This window comes from Nipponia nippon, unplaced genomic scaffold (assembly GCF_047370975.1).
Source record: "Nipponia nippon isolate SJK-2023a ecotype South Korea unplaced genomic scaffold, ASM4737097v1 scaffold_6, whole genome shotgun sequence".
NCBI lineage: Eukaryota > Metazoa > Chordata > Aves > Pelecaniformes > Threskiornithidae > Nipponia > Nipponia nippon.
Window position 1 is genome coordinate 26,072,818 of NW_028262380.1, and position 16,633 is coordinate 26,089,450.

Genomic DNA, 16,633 nt, shown 5'->3' on the forward strand with positions numbered 1-16,633 from the left:
GGAAGAGGAGATGGCATGATGAAAGATGACAGTTTCATTTTAAGCCTCCATAATTCCCACTCACTTTAAGTGGCTTCTGATGCACTCCTCAGAGAAGAATCTTATGATAGCAGAAAAAGCTCAAGGCATATTTGCCCCAAGTGCTGAGTGATTGCTGCGTAATAAGTCCCTATGTGGCAGCCATTAACGTACAGAATCTGGTTCAAGGATACAGCTATTTCAGTCAGATAACGCTGTCTTGTATTGTCTACCCAAATTGTAATACAAGTTCCTTAAATCTTCAAATAGCTTTCCTAAAGCTTAAATTGTATCTGTGTTTCTGTGGGTAGATAGTTTTGATAATAGCACTTATTGCCAAGATGACACTGATCTTACGCTCTGTTTAACTGTTGGTATAGCATACTTGAAGGCACACGAATAAATTCAGAAGGTATTATGTGACTAGTTACAGGATAATTCTCTAACATCCCAACACTACTATTATTCAACTAAGATGTCTATGCCTTCTAGTCTGAAGACTGTTCATGGTCACCTTTCTCTATCCTCCCCTCCATTTCACAACCCCATGCAACAAGCCAAACACAAGCTCTGTCATCTCAAGGATTTTAATAGCACTGGCCAATTGAGAATAATAAAAACAATTAAAAACAAAGTAATAGTAAAGGCAAAAATATCAAGATAATGTAGGAAGTATTCATTCCTGCTAATTAATTGAGGTAGCAAGCTGACTAACTTATGGGGCTGAATTTTTATTTTTAATCATTTCTTAACAGCAGAGAATAATTTTTGCAGATTCATTAAGAAAGCTGCTTTCAGTTGAAGTATATAAGCAGAAAGGATGGAAAAAAAAACCCTATCAGGTAGCTTTGAAGCCAATACTTGCTTGCTACTTGGACTGACACCAGATTAAGGTAATTCTGCTTAAATGTTCAAACAAGCAGAATGCTCCTCTGCTGAAGATGGGTTGTATTGCTGTAACTTAGGAAAAAACTTGCCCCAGGAATCCAATTAGATCAATAATTTATGTGGCTGCACATGGAATGTAGGCAAGACAACCAAAGAATCAAAAGTAAAGATCTGCCAGTGGATCAGTTGATAGTTGTAGTCCACTGTTATTAATTATATGATAGATGCCTGCAGAATTATCTGGCCTCCCAAGAGATGCAGTTTAGCCTGCACCAGTGCCAACTGATCCCAGCCAGGATTGGGGTATTATTGTTGCAGTCAGCTCTATTTTAGGGCTCAACGCAAATCCTACCAAATTCACTTAGAGCTTCCCTTTTGACTTCAATGCCAGTTAGACCAAGCATTTAACTGAGCAAAGAATTACCCCAAAAGAAAATGAAAGATCGGTGAGACCAAAGTTCCTGATCACAGTCCATAGCTGGACTAAAATAAAAAGATATTCTATTTCTTTTGCTTTCATATCACTTGAAACAGTTAAAGTGCAGTTTAGGAACATTTCTGGAAGCAGAAATCTGCAGTTTGAAGGTAACTTTTCCCTTAAAAGATGATTCATTATTAAAAACAGGTCTGTACCATCTTCAGTAACCAAAAAAAATTGGTATAAAAATAGAGATTTGAAAATAGACTGAATTCACATGTACAAGGTACCATTTCTAGTGTAAAACTGGTTTTTAGTTTATGAAAAATATCTTTCCTTAAAAAAAAGCATAGGCTTACAGTTATTATCACTAATAAGGTCCACAGAATTCCTTCAGTACCTATTAAACATTATACTCTAGGCTTTTTGACAGGTGGGTCCTGCAGGCTGAACTTAGGAATTTCACATGAAGAAGCAAAAGGAATTCTTTTGGCTGACACCTTCTTCCCAATTGTTTCAATCTGAAAGAGAAAACACATTTAACAAGTGAGTGTGGCAAGCTAACATAACGATGTCAGCCTATGAGGAATCTACAAATTAAATCCAGGACCATTTCATGAACACTGGAATAATACAAGCCACAAAGCACAGTGTGCCCAGGGACAGTTTCTGGGATTGGAGTTGCAAAGACTTTTTTTTTTTAAAAAAAAAAAAACAGCCTTTCACAGGTCCCTGCTTTGCCTACTTAAAGCTGCATCTTGCTAATTCGAACATTCATGTACCTCAGCTTCCATAGGACTATCAGTAAAAATATCATAAAATGTTTTCTGGATATTCAGAAAATGTGGGTTTGGCCCCCTTTGTCTAAATTTTTATATCCCGTAAATTAGGATACAAGAAGCTTTTTCCCCTCCTTAATGCAGTGGTTTCTTTTTGAAAACAACACAACTCTGAAAGGCTAAAGGGAGCCAACTCTATGTAAGAGAAAGCACGTAACAAAGCCAACAGACACATAAGCTAGGTACTGCAAAATTCAAAGAGTGAGGCAGGTTCCCCTAATTTCTAGGTCAAACTAATGTAAATCGCTAAGGACAGAGCTTATAGAGGACAAAACAACTAGCAAAACAGTTCAGACACCCAGTAAACAAGGAGAGCTGTAGCTTTCCTCTTGAGTAAGCAGCACAAGTCAGATGCAAAGGACCAAAAGACAAAATACTTCAACTATTTTAAATTTAACAGAAATTCAATGAGTATATTCTAGACAGACATCCGAGTTAACTCTGAAAAGACTTGTTTAAACAGTCACGTGAGCTGTGTATACCATATTTGCCCATAACAGTCTCAACTGACTGGTTAAATCAATTTATACAAGCCTGTTCACAAACAGTGTAAATAACTGTGTGTAGTTTAAGCAGGGGAAAAAATATCAAGAGAGAAAGCCTATAGCCATTATGCAAGTAATCACAGTACTCAGGAGTACACAGAATGAAGCACAACTGAACCATGCATCTGATCTGGCTTGTAGATTTTGTTCTGACTGTGTCTGGCTGAGATGCTTCTATCAGGTTATTCAGGGATTTGGTGATTTTAGTAATAGTCAAATTCTGTCTATGCTAGAAGTGCTTCAAGGCATGCTGGTGCTGTTGAGTGCTGGTGGCAGTGTCTGATGTAGCTTGGATTTTAACAGAGCAGTCTATGAAAATAGTAAGGCAATGCAGGAAGACAGCGCTAGTGAAGAGACTTAAGCACAGATGGGTTTAGATTTAAGTCCTCACCTGAAGAGGTTTTTTTCCCCTTGCTACTCAGTCATTGCAGAGGGAGAGAGAGCAAGAAAGGAAAGAGCAGAAGGAAAGAAACCTAAGCAGCAGCATCACTCAGCTGATTACCTGGAAGCCAATGACTTGTAGCTCGTTGTGAAGATCATCTAGAACTCTCCTGCCATCAAAGATAAACGCAGGCTTCAGCATCTTCTTATGAATACGTTCATAATCCAACTCCTGTAAAGGGCAATTAAAGCAAATAGAATAAGTAAGTAGCATAACACTCCCTCTTTTTTTCTTTAGTTTATCTTCAATATAACATTTACCTTAAACATGTCCCATTCAGTGCAAATTACAAGGGCATGAGCTCCATCACAGGCTTCATAGGGATCTTTACTGATAGTGACCAACCGAGACACTGTAACAGAAGGAAAATAAGATCTTTATGCTGCACACATCTTTAGCATCAATCTGGTGCACTCCTGGCAAATGAGTCTCTCTCCTTGCCCTATACAAACAAGGGGTTTCAAGTCACTCACCTAGAGATGTTTTCTATCAAGACATTTGTCACTTTAATTTCACTTATTTAAATGAAAGCGGCTTGTACCTGGCATCTGAATAGAGTCAGAGCACTTAAATGTTTGAAGTTAAGCATTCTAATTTGATTTTAAAAGCCAAAAGCATCTCTAGAATTTGAAGTTACTATGGAGCATTCAAATGCCAATTCTCCCAAAGGTCACTGCCTGTACAATAGCAGCACATCCCGGTTCCTAGTTAACACTCAGTTCACACTAGGGAAGATGCACGTGGCTCACTAGGGGCTGCCTTCATCCTTTGACTGTCCCAGTAGCTGCCTAGAGGCAACCTTCACCTCCCCCTCTAATTCAAGGGCATGTCAAATAATGTACACCCTTCACTCTTCTTCATCACAACTCATTCTCCTCCATTCTCTTCACCTCTAGAAGCCTGATCTATCCTTCTCCCCCATCCATCCATCATCTCCATTCTCCCCCTGCCCAATAAGGAAAGAAAACAAAAATCCCAAATACCCCCTGCTTTTCCCCAAGAAATTTCTAGTCATAGACAAATATCTTTAAGTCTTCTTGAATTTAAGGGAGCAAATTAATTTGGAAATGGTATGGGGGAGGGGAGAATGCTCTACAGTGAATTCCAGAATTATTTCTTTATTCTTACTTTAGATATGCAAGCAAGAACTAAGGCAAGATAGTACTCGGGACACAAAGGAGCTGACAGAACAACACTAGTCTCTCCTACTTGAAGCTATTCTTCTTTCTCTTCCTTTTAATTATGCAGAGAGAGAATTCTTTGCATGTATTCAAATGAATATTTATCAAAAGAAAAAAATACAATAGTACAGAATTAGCATTTATAGATAAAGCTACGGGAAAAGGGGGAAAAGTTACAGTAATCCTCTGAGCTATGACAATCCTCTAATAAGCGTAGCCAACAGCACATCATTGCCATGGTGAAAATGTGAAAATTAATTTACAGTATTTAAACAGACCTTGTGTATTTTGAGAATAGGGTAGGGAGGGAAGGGGGGAAATAAGCTTTAAATGAGCATTCTTACCTTGGTTATCTTCTGAGACACCTGGATGTGAGAGATCCAAGATTATTTGTTCCTTAGGTACTTTAGGATCATAGATATGGAGCTTTGCTCCTTCATCCATTAAATACTTGCTAATGTAGATACTGGAGGACTCTCTAGGGAAGTGAATCAATCAGTTAAAGAACAAGGTGGCATGTTCTAAATAATGAAAGTCTTCAAGTGTCATGATACGCAATGCCAGAGCTTTTATACCAGTTTTACATTAAACAACTTAGTGGTAATACATGCCAGCAGCAAACTTGAAACCTCAAGGGACACCGAGGAGAATAATATGGAAAACAAGTTTACATCTCTTTTGCTGAATTCATGCAAGAGACACTAAGCCCCAGGACTCCTATTGACCATAATTAAAAAGGCATCAAGCTTATAAGCATTCCCCCAAACTGCAGTAGGAGAGAGTTGTATCAAGTTTGAGCTTTACAGGAAAACAAAATTAACCACCTTTGGGAAACAAAGCTGAAAGTTTGGCTTCACATAGCAATTTAGAACCAGTTGCAAAAATGTGTGCATTCTTCTCTGTGGAGAATGGAAGGACTCTGACAAAAATTTATCTTTGCTTATGCAAGTTAATAAGGACTAGAGTTATCTGCTCTACCTCCTGGATGATTCAGGCATGTTGTACAGGTCACAAATCAATTGTTTCACCCATATAAGAAAGACTAATCCTTGTAACAAACCAATTCAGTCACAAGAGGTTAAGGGTCCTATATCTGATCTATTTTTATTAATGCAATTCAATCGGGGAGTTTAGCTGGTGACAAGTGTAGGGAATCCATGTTAGTGGACAGAATTTGCTTTCTTACCTTGTGTCCCCAGTATCCTTTTTGAATGCAAACCCTAAAATAGCAATCTTCTTATCAGTGACAGTATTGAACAAGCTGTCAATAATGCGGGAAGCAAATCTTCTTCTCTGATAATCATTCATGTCTATTACCTGGAATTATATAAAACACGATGGATTTTAAACTATAAACAGATTCTATTCACAATCAAGCCAAGCTACCCACACGTAAGTTTAATAGAGGCTTAAAAGAGAAAGCTAAGTATTTCTACTCAGTATCATAAGTAATCCAAAGAAAAATTTAGTTAACTTATCAAATTCTGAGACAAATCCTATTTTAATCAGTGAATGTAGATGCATATACACACATACTATCATGCATTATCTAGTTCAAAGGCTAAGATTTTTCAGATTGCCCTTTTTTTTTTTAAATCTACAACTTATTGTATTCTAGGTAGAAACATGGAAAGCAATTTCAGTGTTAGAGTACTTGATGTCACATGGGCATCCCACTACCAGACCTACATTTCCTTACATGCCATGTATAACAACTGTGAGAACATTTTTAGCCTTTTTAATCCACACTAACAGATTTCAATACACAAAACTAGTGTCGTTAAACCAGATTTTTAAGTGCCTCACTTTTGTTATTACATGAAAGTGGGTTCACTCACTCTGATTGTTCCTGTACTTTCCTCCAGCCTGCTTCATACTTTGATCTCCAGCCCTTAATACACAGAGGGTGCTGGATCACTAGCAGAATACGAAAGGTAGGTTCCCCCACCTAGTCAATGTTCAACATGGACTGGCAAGAACTACACTTCCCTCTCAGTTTTGAGGCTTTCAACCCAAATCAAGAATTAACAGCAGCAGCTGTTAATACATAAGGTATAAACTACACAGTAGAAGGATATTGGTGGATCAGATTTATTTGGGGAAAAGAAATAAAAGCAGTGAGATTTATGCAGTTCAACAGGGTGGTGATGGGGAACAAAGGAAACAGCTGACACGATAAGAGGGACACATTTATTTCTGTAGGTATGTTTTCAAGGAATGAAGATTTCAGTATTAGAGAGCCCTGTCCTGTCTACAGGCCAGAGAGAATAAAAGTTAGGATTCTAGGGCTGCTCTGATCAGCATACCTCCAGAATTTGCACCCTGTCCTCAGACTTGTCTGAGGTCTCCCATGTGCATGCACTGGGATGAGCTGCTGACAGTGCGGTACTCAGGCCACAAAGAAGGGGTTCACACAGTTGCTTATGCAGGTGCACATGTGCATGCATTACATGACTTGACCAGTGTGGGCTGGGGCAGACAGACCTCTGCAAGATGACAGTGCTCTGAGGAAGCAGGAGGTGCAGGTAAGGGGTTGCACTATGTGAACACAGCACTCTTTACCTTATCCTAACCCTGCAGCAGCTGTTCTCACTATCTGATTTGTCCACAGCTTAATAAGCCATATAGAAATATCGCAAAGAGGTGCTCTTAAAGAGAATAAGAGAGCATAAAAAAAGCATTAAAAGCACTTTAAACTAGTTTGTTTACATTAACAGTGCAAACTTCTAGGGTTTTGTTATATAAAAAAAACACTTCCACACAGAGCAAAGTGTAAGTATTCCTATGCCTTTGGGTTGCCAAGATACCAAGTAGGTTGCATTTTGAGGACCCTTGTGATCTCAAAAGACAGAGCCAAACCAATTTGTCTCTTTCAAGACAGTATTAATTTTCCCTGTTCATCATATTAACATTGAGGTAACGTGGTTAGTTCCTGCAGCTCCTAGCTGCTCCAGGGATTGCCCATTGTCTGCTTACATCTTACACTGAATAAAAGCAGTAGTTCTTGAAGCAAATATCAGGACCTAGGGCTCCTTCTCTTTCCTAGTGTGCCAATGCATCCAAGTCTTACACTGAACCAAACCTCTCCTGGATGCTTGCACAAGGTTCATGCAGTATGTTAGCCTCAGCTTCACTGATGGGATTGCAAGCCTCTCCACCATGGACTAGTCTATCCTAATGAAGTGCACTTTTTAAGTAAGGAAGATGTCAATCTGAACCTCTTCAGAGGCAGACAACATAAACCCCATGGCTTCCTTGTCCCAAGCAACTGATGTAAGAGTTATAGTTGCAAGTAAGTAACTAGGCTGCTGACTAGCCCCTGGCAGGAGATCAAGCTATCTGAACAGGATGTAGAAAGCCATTGAACATCACAGATAATGTTAAAAGCTGACAAAAGTCACAGATAGCACTATGAGGGATGACTGAGTTTTATAAGCAGTTATGGAGGAGTTATTAGTGAGATCCAGCCAAGCTTCACATAATTAGAAGGGAACATGAGGGACCTTTTGGGGAACAGACCCTTGCAAAGCCAACCGAGCCTAGATAATCCCATCAACAGTACCACATGGCCACGATGACCTAGGTAATGGTGTAAGAAATACTGGACTTCAGTATGGATGTGGCACAACTGACCAATGATGAAAAAGTAATTACAGGCAGGTTGTTTATTTGGCAGCAGACTGGGATGGAGAAGAGTGAGGGGAAAAAAGGCTAGCCAAAAGGAAGATGGGGGCGGGGGGAAGCAGCTAATAAGGTAGGCAAATCATGCGCTCGGAATTCTGGGGGCATCTGCTAGGCAGCCTTGTATTTGATCACCACAGCCTAAATCAGGACAATAAACTAAAGCTGCTCTTCTGACCATACCACATTTGTCAAAGCTGCTTTCTCAGTCAGGACTGGGAAGAGGGGTGAGGTGCTTTCACTGATTAATAGAGAAGCTCTTGCTAGTACAGACTGAGCATCCTGGTACTGCTGCGTTGGTCCTAGCCTGAGAGCATCCACATCTTCTCAACCATTCCTAACATGAACCAGGGAACAACAGTAATCACGTTTATTTAAAAGAACAGCAAGTTCTGCTGAGTTCCTTCAGAAAAGGAACTGTAAAAGTAGACCCTGAGGAAAAGATCATAAGCTCTGAATTCAAAGTGGACACAGATAACCAAGTGCAAGAGGAAGACAGGAGTCCAGACATGCTTGTACTTCACATTTTCTACTGCTACTTCTAGACAACTTCCCAATCCATTTGATCCAGACAACTTAATTCACCCCAATAAAGCCTAAGCACCCACAAATATCAAATGTCAGTGTTAGGCTGAGGGGCCTAAAATGTAAAGATGATCAGCACTAAGGTGTCTGCTCCTTAAAGCTGAAACACAGATTATATGTGGACAATGCTCAAAAGCTCAATGCCTGAAAGCTGAATGCTGAAGAAACACGACACCCTCAAAAAAATTAGTGAGGAACTTGTACCTGTTGCCAATAGCGGGCTACTTCAGGTAAGTTCAGTGCCTCACAGAGGTACACTAAATTCAAGACATCCTTCTGAAAACAGCTACCTCCAAATCCTGAAAGAGAAAATGGTTATTTTACAGGTGACTAAGGTACTATTCTAACCCAATCTTTGGAATCAAGTAGTTTTTGGCAATCATTGACATTATAATTTTTCCCAGTATTTCACTGCTAGCAAATGAAAACCTTAATCTCTCAAAAATTCAATTCCTGAACCTACCTACTTTGTCAGTTACAGAAGCCCTAAAACCTGTTTCAGGCCCCACTGAAGTCAACGGAAGTTTTATCATGTTTCCCTAAGACTCGGTTAAGATAGCCCCTAGGTTTTTATTACTACAAGTGGGTGGACGAGCTCCTGGGTTTGCTCTGCCCACCACCCCCCAGAGGTTTAGATTAATATTTCTCAGAACAAGTATGTTAAGATTAGGTTCTTTCCTCCCTCTAATCATTGCCAAGAACCAAAGATCACCACAGCTAAGGGAGAACCAAGACAATTAATAGAGAGATCCTTAACCCCTAGAACTTTGCTCAGCAGAGTCCCAGAAGCAACACGTAGAATAGACTATTTCAGTTGGAAGGGACCTACAACAATTATCTAGTCCAACTGCCTGACCAATTCAGGGCTGACCAGAAGTTAAAGCATGTTGTTAAGGCTATTGTCCAAATGCCTCTTAAACACTGACAGGCTCGGGGCATCAACCACCTCTCTAGGAAGCCTGTTCCAGTGTTTGGCCATCCTCTCAGTAAAGAAATGCTTCCTAACGTCCAGTCTAAACCTCTCCTGGCACAGCTTTGAACCATTCCCACATGTCCTATCACTGGATACCAGGGAGAAGAGATCAGCAACTCTCTCTCCACTTCCCCTCCTCAGGAAGCTATAGAGAGTAATGAGGTTGCCCCTCAGCCTCCTTTTCTCCAAACTAGACAAACCTAAAGTCCTTAGCCACTCCTCATAGGACATGCCTTCCAGCCATTCCACAAGCTTTGTTGCTTCAGAAAAATAAAGTTGCAACTTCTCTTTCCAGTGTCCCAGGCAGGATAAACCACGCACTCTGAACTCTCAGCTTTCAGATTGCCAGGGTCTAGAGCAACCTCAGTCCTAGACATTTTACCAGAAAAACTGATTTATGCTAGTACTCTACAGCAATATTTTCACACACTCATGCTGTAGAAGAGACTTTGGAGTACCAGATCACTTACTTCAAAACACTACTAGTAGGCCTATTGCACTATTAAACAGAACGCCGGGGGGGGGGGGGGGGGGAAGGATTTTTTGTTTACCAACACTGGCTTTGAGAAACTTATTTCCAATTCTTTGGTCTGTTCCAATAGCTCTTGCTACTTCTTCAACATCTGCTCCTGTAGCTTCACACAGAGCACTGATTGAGTTAATGCTGCTGATTCTTTGGGCAAGGAAAGCATTAGCTGCCTGTAAATAGAAAAACATAGTAAAGAGAACTTGATTCTTCCAGAAACCCAAGATGCCCACAGACCAAAGGGAGTTACTACTGGAAGGATTACTTTAGTATCTATGTAACTCTGTTGAGACACAAAATGGTAACATAATTAGTTTAACACATCAATGCCAGTTAATGGAATCTAAACAAAATAACCTATTGCCTAACTTGCAGAGCTTGAAACATTTTATGATTGTAACCAGTTTCTACAGCCCTGGAGGCTTACTCTTAGTAATAAATAACACAGCAATAAAAGTGATAAAAAGATTTCATGGAAAGTTGATATCATGTATTAGCTCAACTGAGACAATTGGAAAAGATGAATATCCTTTGACATATATACTGGGTCCTCCTAGCCTCGTCTTCTTTCCTAGCTGCACCATTCAGTGTCAGTGAACTTCTCCTTCTGAGCTTTGTCTTACACCCTTTGCTCATTGCAGACAAGAGCAGTAACACTAACCAGTTTAGAAAGTTCTGATGACCAGGTATTGGTTGTGAGGATTTTTTCTTTGGGCACCCAGTGCTCATAAACAGCACAAAGAGCACGGACAGCTTTCTGTCCCTCTGGAGAATCATCTCCACCAATAAGCACTCTGTCTGGGTTCTTCAGGTCCTTGATGGCTGTTCCTTCTGCAAGGAACTCGGGGTTAGACAGCACCTACGGGCACAGAAATAAACAACAGATAAAAGCCAAAAGCAACAACCAGCCTTTAAATACACAACTCAAAGATTATGCTTACCTGCAAATCCAAGTTAGGCTTAGTATTAGCATCAAATATTCGACGAATGCTCTCTGCAGCACGTACTGGAACTGTGCTTTTCTCAGTGACAATTTTATAGCCATTTGAATTTTGTACAATTCGCCTAGCACAAGCTTCAATGTATTTTAGATCAGCTGCTCGGCCTTTTCCCATCCCATAGGTCTTTGTCGGAGTGTTAACCTAGTTACAAATACACGGAGGAGGCAGAAATGTTACAGGTCTCAACACCAGAGGTACTGATGAGGTGAAATTGTTAAGAATGACAGACACTCTCCTTCCCAGAGTCCAGCTTGCTTCTACCCCAGAATTATTATAGTTACCATATCAGATGAACAGCTATTAGCTTCCTCAATTACCCATTTTGTCTTCTGAAGAAAACTCACTGGCCTCTATTCAAGCAGAATTTAAACAAGAGCAATTCATAGCAGCTCTGCAGGCTTCGGTGAAACTTAGTCCTTATTCTGGAAACACCAGTAATTTCTTCATGATTACAGCCAGCCACTTTTTTGTTTCCTATCCCACATTAGGAGTGTGAAAATTCACATTATAAAGAATCTTGCAGCTAGCGAGGCAGTTATGGTTTAAACCCACTTTGCAGTGAAACCGAAGCGTAGAGCTGCTGAAAATTGCTATACTGAAGTACACAGAAAAGACAACATGAGGGAAAACACGTCATTTAGATTAAGACAGAGGGTCCTTTTCATTACAAACTGAAAGAAGAAATGGCAACAACATGTAAAACACAACAGCATGTTTTAAGCCAAGGACAGGTGGCAATACATGGGCTGTATTAGTGGCAGTCATCCAGCCAAGCAGCATTCATTTTAGACTTAATGAATGGAGAAAAATACTATGAGAAAGAGAGCTCTGTACTGAGGTGCCTTAACAAAGAGGAGCTCTCAAGAAAAGAGGACTTAAGTAACAAAACTAACTCAACTGTGGCCTACCAAGATGAATAGCCATCAGTTCTGTTGGATTCTGCATTGAGAACAACCTTCTAGATTACAAAACGTCACACTGTTTATGTTTGACTGGATCCTCTTCCTAGTGGTGTCAACAGCTTAGAAATACTAAAGCTAGAAAATATTAAAGCCAGCCCCCTCTTCCATTGATACACTGTTTTTTAAAAGCTTCTAGAAACAAGTCATCTTTGTAATCCAATAACCGGTATATGACTTTGCATCCCTATCTAGGAACCATATCAATATTACTAAAGTCCCATAGATTTCAGTAGTACACTGCAATGACAGATCTGCACTATATTTTGCTGTAAGACCCCATATATATCACCAAGCTAAACATTAACATTATCATTTTGACAGCCTGTTCATTTGTCAAATGCTCTACTGGCTGTAAGAAACAGATAAAAATAAAATAAAAAGCTTACTTAACACTTTTCCCCACAGTACGCAGAAAGACAAGGAGAAGACTGTGATACAGTGAGACATTACATTGCTAACTGAATCTATATGTTACAAAACAAAGACCTCTTCCTAACATAAGAGCAACATAATGATTTGATAAGAAAAAAAACAAACAAAAAAAACCACAAAAAAACAAACACACACAGCCACCTTCTCCCCCTAAACTTACAGAAATGAATACAAGATCAGCTTCTCTAATGGCATCATCAATACTGGTGGAAAAGAAGAGGTTTCTTCCTCGACAGGATTCTACCACTTCTTTTAACCCTGGCTGAAAAAAGCAGGAAAAAAAAAAAAAAAAAAAAATCAGTTAAGGTTAATGCAGTTAGAAGAACAGTGAACTGCATGCCCAAACAAACAGCATACCATTTCAGATACAGAAAGACTTTTTTTTTTTTTGCTCAGTGTGGAATGTTTTTAGTCTGCCAGATGTAAAGTAAAGCTTCTGTAGATTTACACAGTGAAAAAAAATAAAGCCCTTTCTTATTCAAAACACTCAAAATGCTGTCTCAAAACTTTCAGCCACACTGAATTATTATTTGCACAACCAGATTTTAGGCTCCAGTTATTCCCATGCTCAATTCTACTACCATGAGCAACAATTAAAGAAATACCTGTAGAGTGACATTAAGCAGACTCAAGAAGCAAAGTCTTACAATATTCCCTAGGCTGCAGGCAGAGATGTGGTCCCAACTCTCCTTTTCCCTCCGCCACACATTCCATGATCTCCCCAACATCAGATCTAAAACTGATTCAACACAAAAAACCCACAAAGAAGTCTTCCACCAAATTAGCAAGCCCGGATCCAGTGAAAGGCAGGCAGCGGAGACACGCAGCAGATACAGCCTACTCCTTTTGGCAACCACTCATGTTTGGACCAGATTAAACTTATCATGGCAGCACACCTGCAGCGTGAAAGAATCTCAGGCACAGTTTGATGAGAGTCTTTCAAGAGACACATACTATGCTGGAACACTTTCCCTTCCCTTAACACCTCCACACAGACAAGAGGAGCAGAAGGCCATGTGTACATGCGCAATCCTCCATATTAGAATGGTCTACAGAATGACTTAACTAAGACATAATTGTCATAAATAAACTATATTGAAAAATAAAGTCATACACTGTAACCTGGCAATCTAATGCCCAACTTGAGAGATGGCTATCATGACATGAGCTATTTGAGTAAGTGCCAGAAAGGCAAAGGTTCACTGGAGGGAGAGAGAGAGGAAAACAAAGCAGAAGCTTTCTTATGCAAGACATTTTTGCTGTCTCACGTTATAACAAATACCTACTTAAAAGGTAAACACAGGTCAGCACAGGCAGAATAATATGTGTTACAACCCATCAAGTGTTCCAAGTATGGTCTTACTGGGATGTAAATAGAAAGGCAGCCCACTAGACAATTTCTGACACTGGAAAGAAAAAACCCAAAACAATAAATACAAAAAACCTCACTGTGCAATGACTCAATTTTACAACTGTCTGAACTAATTCTTGGCAGTTTTTGTACATTCTTTGTAAGCTAAGGACACCATTCCAGGAAACATGAGTTTAGATTTTGGGTTTTTTTTTAAAAAAAACCCAAATACCCACATGCCAAGACTAGCTCTACTTTACCTCATTCAGTCTAAGTGTTTATAGAAAACAAAGTACTTGCTTTTATGATCTTTATTCATGTCTCACCTGCTAATCTGAGCATTATACACATCTTCCTTTGAATATGTATGACAAAGAAGGTCTATTCATCTTTGCTTAAAGAGTCATGGGGGGGGGGGGGGGGGAACCAACTATATGAGTGTTACAGCACAGACAGGATTCAAAAGACTTCTTATAGCAAAAGAGTAACTGTTAGTACCAGGGAACATGCCTTGTCTTTGGGAGCTGAGTGAAGATAATTTTTCACTCCCATTAAAGAAAAGACCTCAAACCTATAAAAAGAAAGAATGAAGGGAAGAAAGAGACCTATTCTTTAAGAGTGAAAAAGAAAAAACAAGTGTAAGAGAAGCAAAATAGAAAAATACTTTATATGTCTTCAAATTAAATTCATTCTGTAATGACAGAGTGACGGTGTGATACATTTAAAAATAATCTTTATCTGACCTAGTCTTCCCAGGCCAGATTGGAGGTTTATGGTACAAGTGAATCAGGAACATGACTGTCCCCATCTTACTATACGGTTAAGTTGGGCAGCACAGATTGGATTTTGGCAGTACTCAGAATGGGAATAAAGCTTACCACCCAGTAAGCTTTCACTCATATTGTACTACAACACAGCAGACAATACCTATAACTGAGTAAGAGGACTATGTTATGATTAAATCGGGTCCCAAAAGAAAGTCAGCATGATTTAACACAATTCACTATATCGACAGTTACATTTTTCCTTATATATAATCCTTAAATACCTGCCTGCACTAGACATATTAAGTTATTTCAAAAATCTGGTTTAATGAGCAGTAGTGACAAGCAGCTGTTCCAGAATACTCCTTTTGAAGGACATCACTGTGCTATACTTATCAAGCTTCAGAAGTGGGCCATGTGGAAGTGCCATGTGGCGGGAGGGAAGCAAATGCAATACCGGCTGGAAGAAGAGACAACAGGGAGACACATTTACCTCATAGATTGGAAGCGTATCTGAATTCCAGGCATTGATTCTGGCCTCATTGACATCCACAACAGTAACTTTGATATTGGGACACATCTGTGCAATAACACTACAGGTTGGCCCACCAACATAACCAGCACCAATGCAGCAAATCTTCTTAATTTCAAACATGATTGCTCTAGTAAGAGGAGGGGGGAAAAGGAGGACCGAGAGTTATAAATGAAAATACTGGCCAACAATTCAAGGAAATAAAAGAGCATTAATGATTCGAGATTTTATTACGCTGCCACAGAGAGAAACGTTTTCTTACAGCTGATCTCTCAAGATGAACGGCAACGTCCCCCTCCCGCCCGGGACGGCCCTGGAGCCAGCCCCGCTCCAGGAGCGCGGCGCACACCGGCCGTTGAGGAAGCGGTTGCTGTGGTCGCTTTGAAGCCTGCCAGCGCGAATACCACCCCCTCGGGCCCGGGAGCTGCGACGCCACGGCAGTAACAGGCGTGAGCAGAGACCACTGCTGCCGGCAGCGCGCAGGGGAGGGAGGGAGGGAGGGAGGGAGGGACCGCCGCGGCCCCACGGCGGGCAGAGCCGCGCCAGGCCGCGCTCGGCCGGGACCCCCGGGCCGGCCCCGGCCCCCGCCCTGTCCCCGGAGCCCCTCGGCCGGGAAAGGCGCCGTCAGCGCGGAGGCCGCAGCTCCCGCCTCTTCCCCGGTGGCGGGAGCGGGCTGGGAGCCCGACCCCGCTCCGCCCCGGGCGGCTCGGGCCGGGGCCGACCTCGGCGGGCTCCATCCCCGGGAGCCCAGCGGAAAGGTTCCCGCCGGCCGCGGCGGAGCGCGGCTCCCCGGCCGCAACCCGACCCCGCGCTCTGGGGGGCGGCAGCTGGCGGGAAAGGCCGCCACCGCCCCGGGGAGCCCCCAGGGACAGCGACAACGCGACCCGCGGCCGGCACCGAAGCCGCAGCCCAGAGACTTACTGCGGGTGGGCGCGGTCCTGCCCCGCCGCCGATCGAGCTGGAGGGCCGCGGCGAAGGTGCTCGGCGAGCTCAGGACAACGCTCCGCTACGAGCGGGGCGGCGGCGGTTATTTAAAGGGCCGCTGCGGGGCTGAGGCGGCTGTTTCATCCCGCGGACGCCGACCGAGGCCGCCCCGGCTCCTCCCTTCTCCCGGGGGCGGAGGCTGGCGCAGAGCCCGCCCGCCCCGCCCCGCCCCGCCGCGCCGCCGGCGAATGGGCGCGGAACACCTCAGGCGCCGCCGGCGGCCAGGCCCGGCCCCGCCAGCGCAGGGGCGGCTGAGGGGCCGCAGGGCCCCCGGGCCCGGCTGGGGTCTTCGCGGCCTGGCCTCGGGGCCGGGCCTGGGCCTGGGCGGGCCCGGCCCCGCCGCAGCGGCTTCCCTCAGCCCTGAGGGAGGGAGAGCGGCGCCTCTCGGGGCGCTCGCCGGCCTCAGGCGGGACCGCGCCCACGGCCCCTTTCCCCATGTGTCTGTTTGGGGGTGTTACACCTCGTTCCCCTTGGTTTATTTTGGGTCTTTTTTGCGTCCCGGTGCCTGGTG

The 16,633-nt window shown here is 42.4% G+C and overlaps 1 protein-coding gene across 1 annotated transcript; it reads right to left on the reverse strand.

Moving 5' to 3' along the window:
- Positions 1 to 589: 589 nt before the first annotated feature.
- On the reverse strand, positions 590 to 16,240 carry UGDH (UDP-glucose 6-dehydrogenase). The gene is made up of 12 exons (XM_087738091.1): positions 16,060 to 16,240; positions 15,100 to 15,268; positions 12,652 to 12,753; positions 11,038 to 11,238; positions 10,758 to 10,955; positions 10,122 to 10,269; positions 8,802 to 8,896; positions 5,518 to 5,648; positions 4,676 to 4,809; positions 3,411 to 3,502; positions 3,211 to 3,321; positions 590 to 1,845 (listed from the first exon to the last, which is right to left on the reverse strand). The coding sequence occupies exons 2-12, from the start codon at positions 15,259 to 15,261 to the stop codon at positions 1,735 to 1,737; spliced, it is 1,485 nt and encodes a 494-aa protein (XP_087594217.1). The 5' UTR covers positions 15,262 to 15,268; positions 16,060 to 16,240; the 3' UTR covers positions 590 to 1,734.
- Positions 16,241 to 16,633: the final 393 nt, after the last annotated feature.

What these genes read in the sequence shown, in the direction of transcription:
- UGDH (XM_087738091.1), bottom strand. Translation starts at nt 15,261, where the DNA reads ATGTTTGAAATTAAGAAGATTTGCTGCATTGGTGCTGGTTATGTTGGT. An exon ending in AAGGATACTGGGGACACAAG is followed by an intron (nt 4,810 to 5,517) that starts GTAAGAAAGCAA and finishes TCACTTCCCTAG; the next exon opens with AGAGTCCTCCAGTATCTACA. An exon ending in CTGAATGGGACATGTTTAAG is followed by an intron (nt 3,322 to 3,410) that starts GTAAATGTTATA and finishes TGCCCTTTACAG; the next exon opens with GAGTTGGATTATGAACGTAT.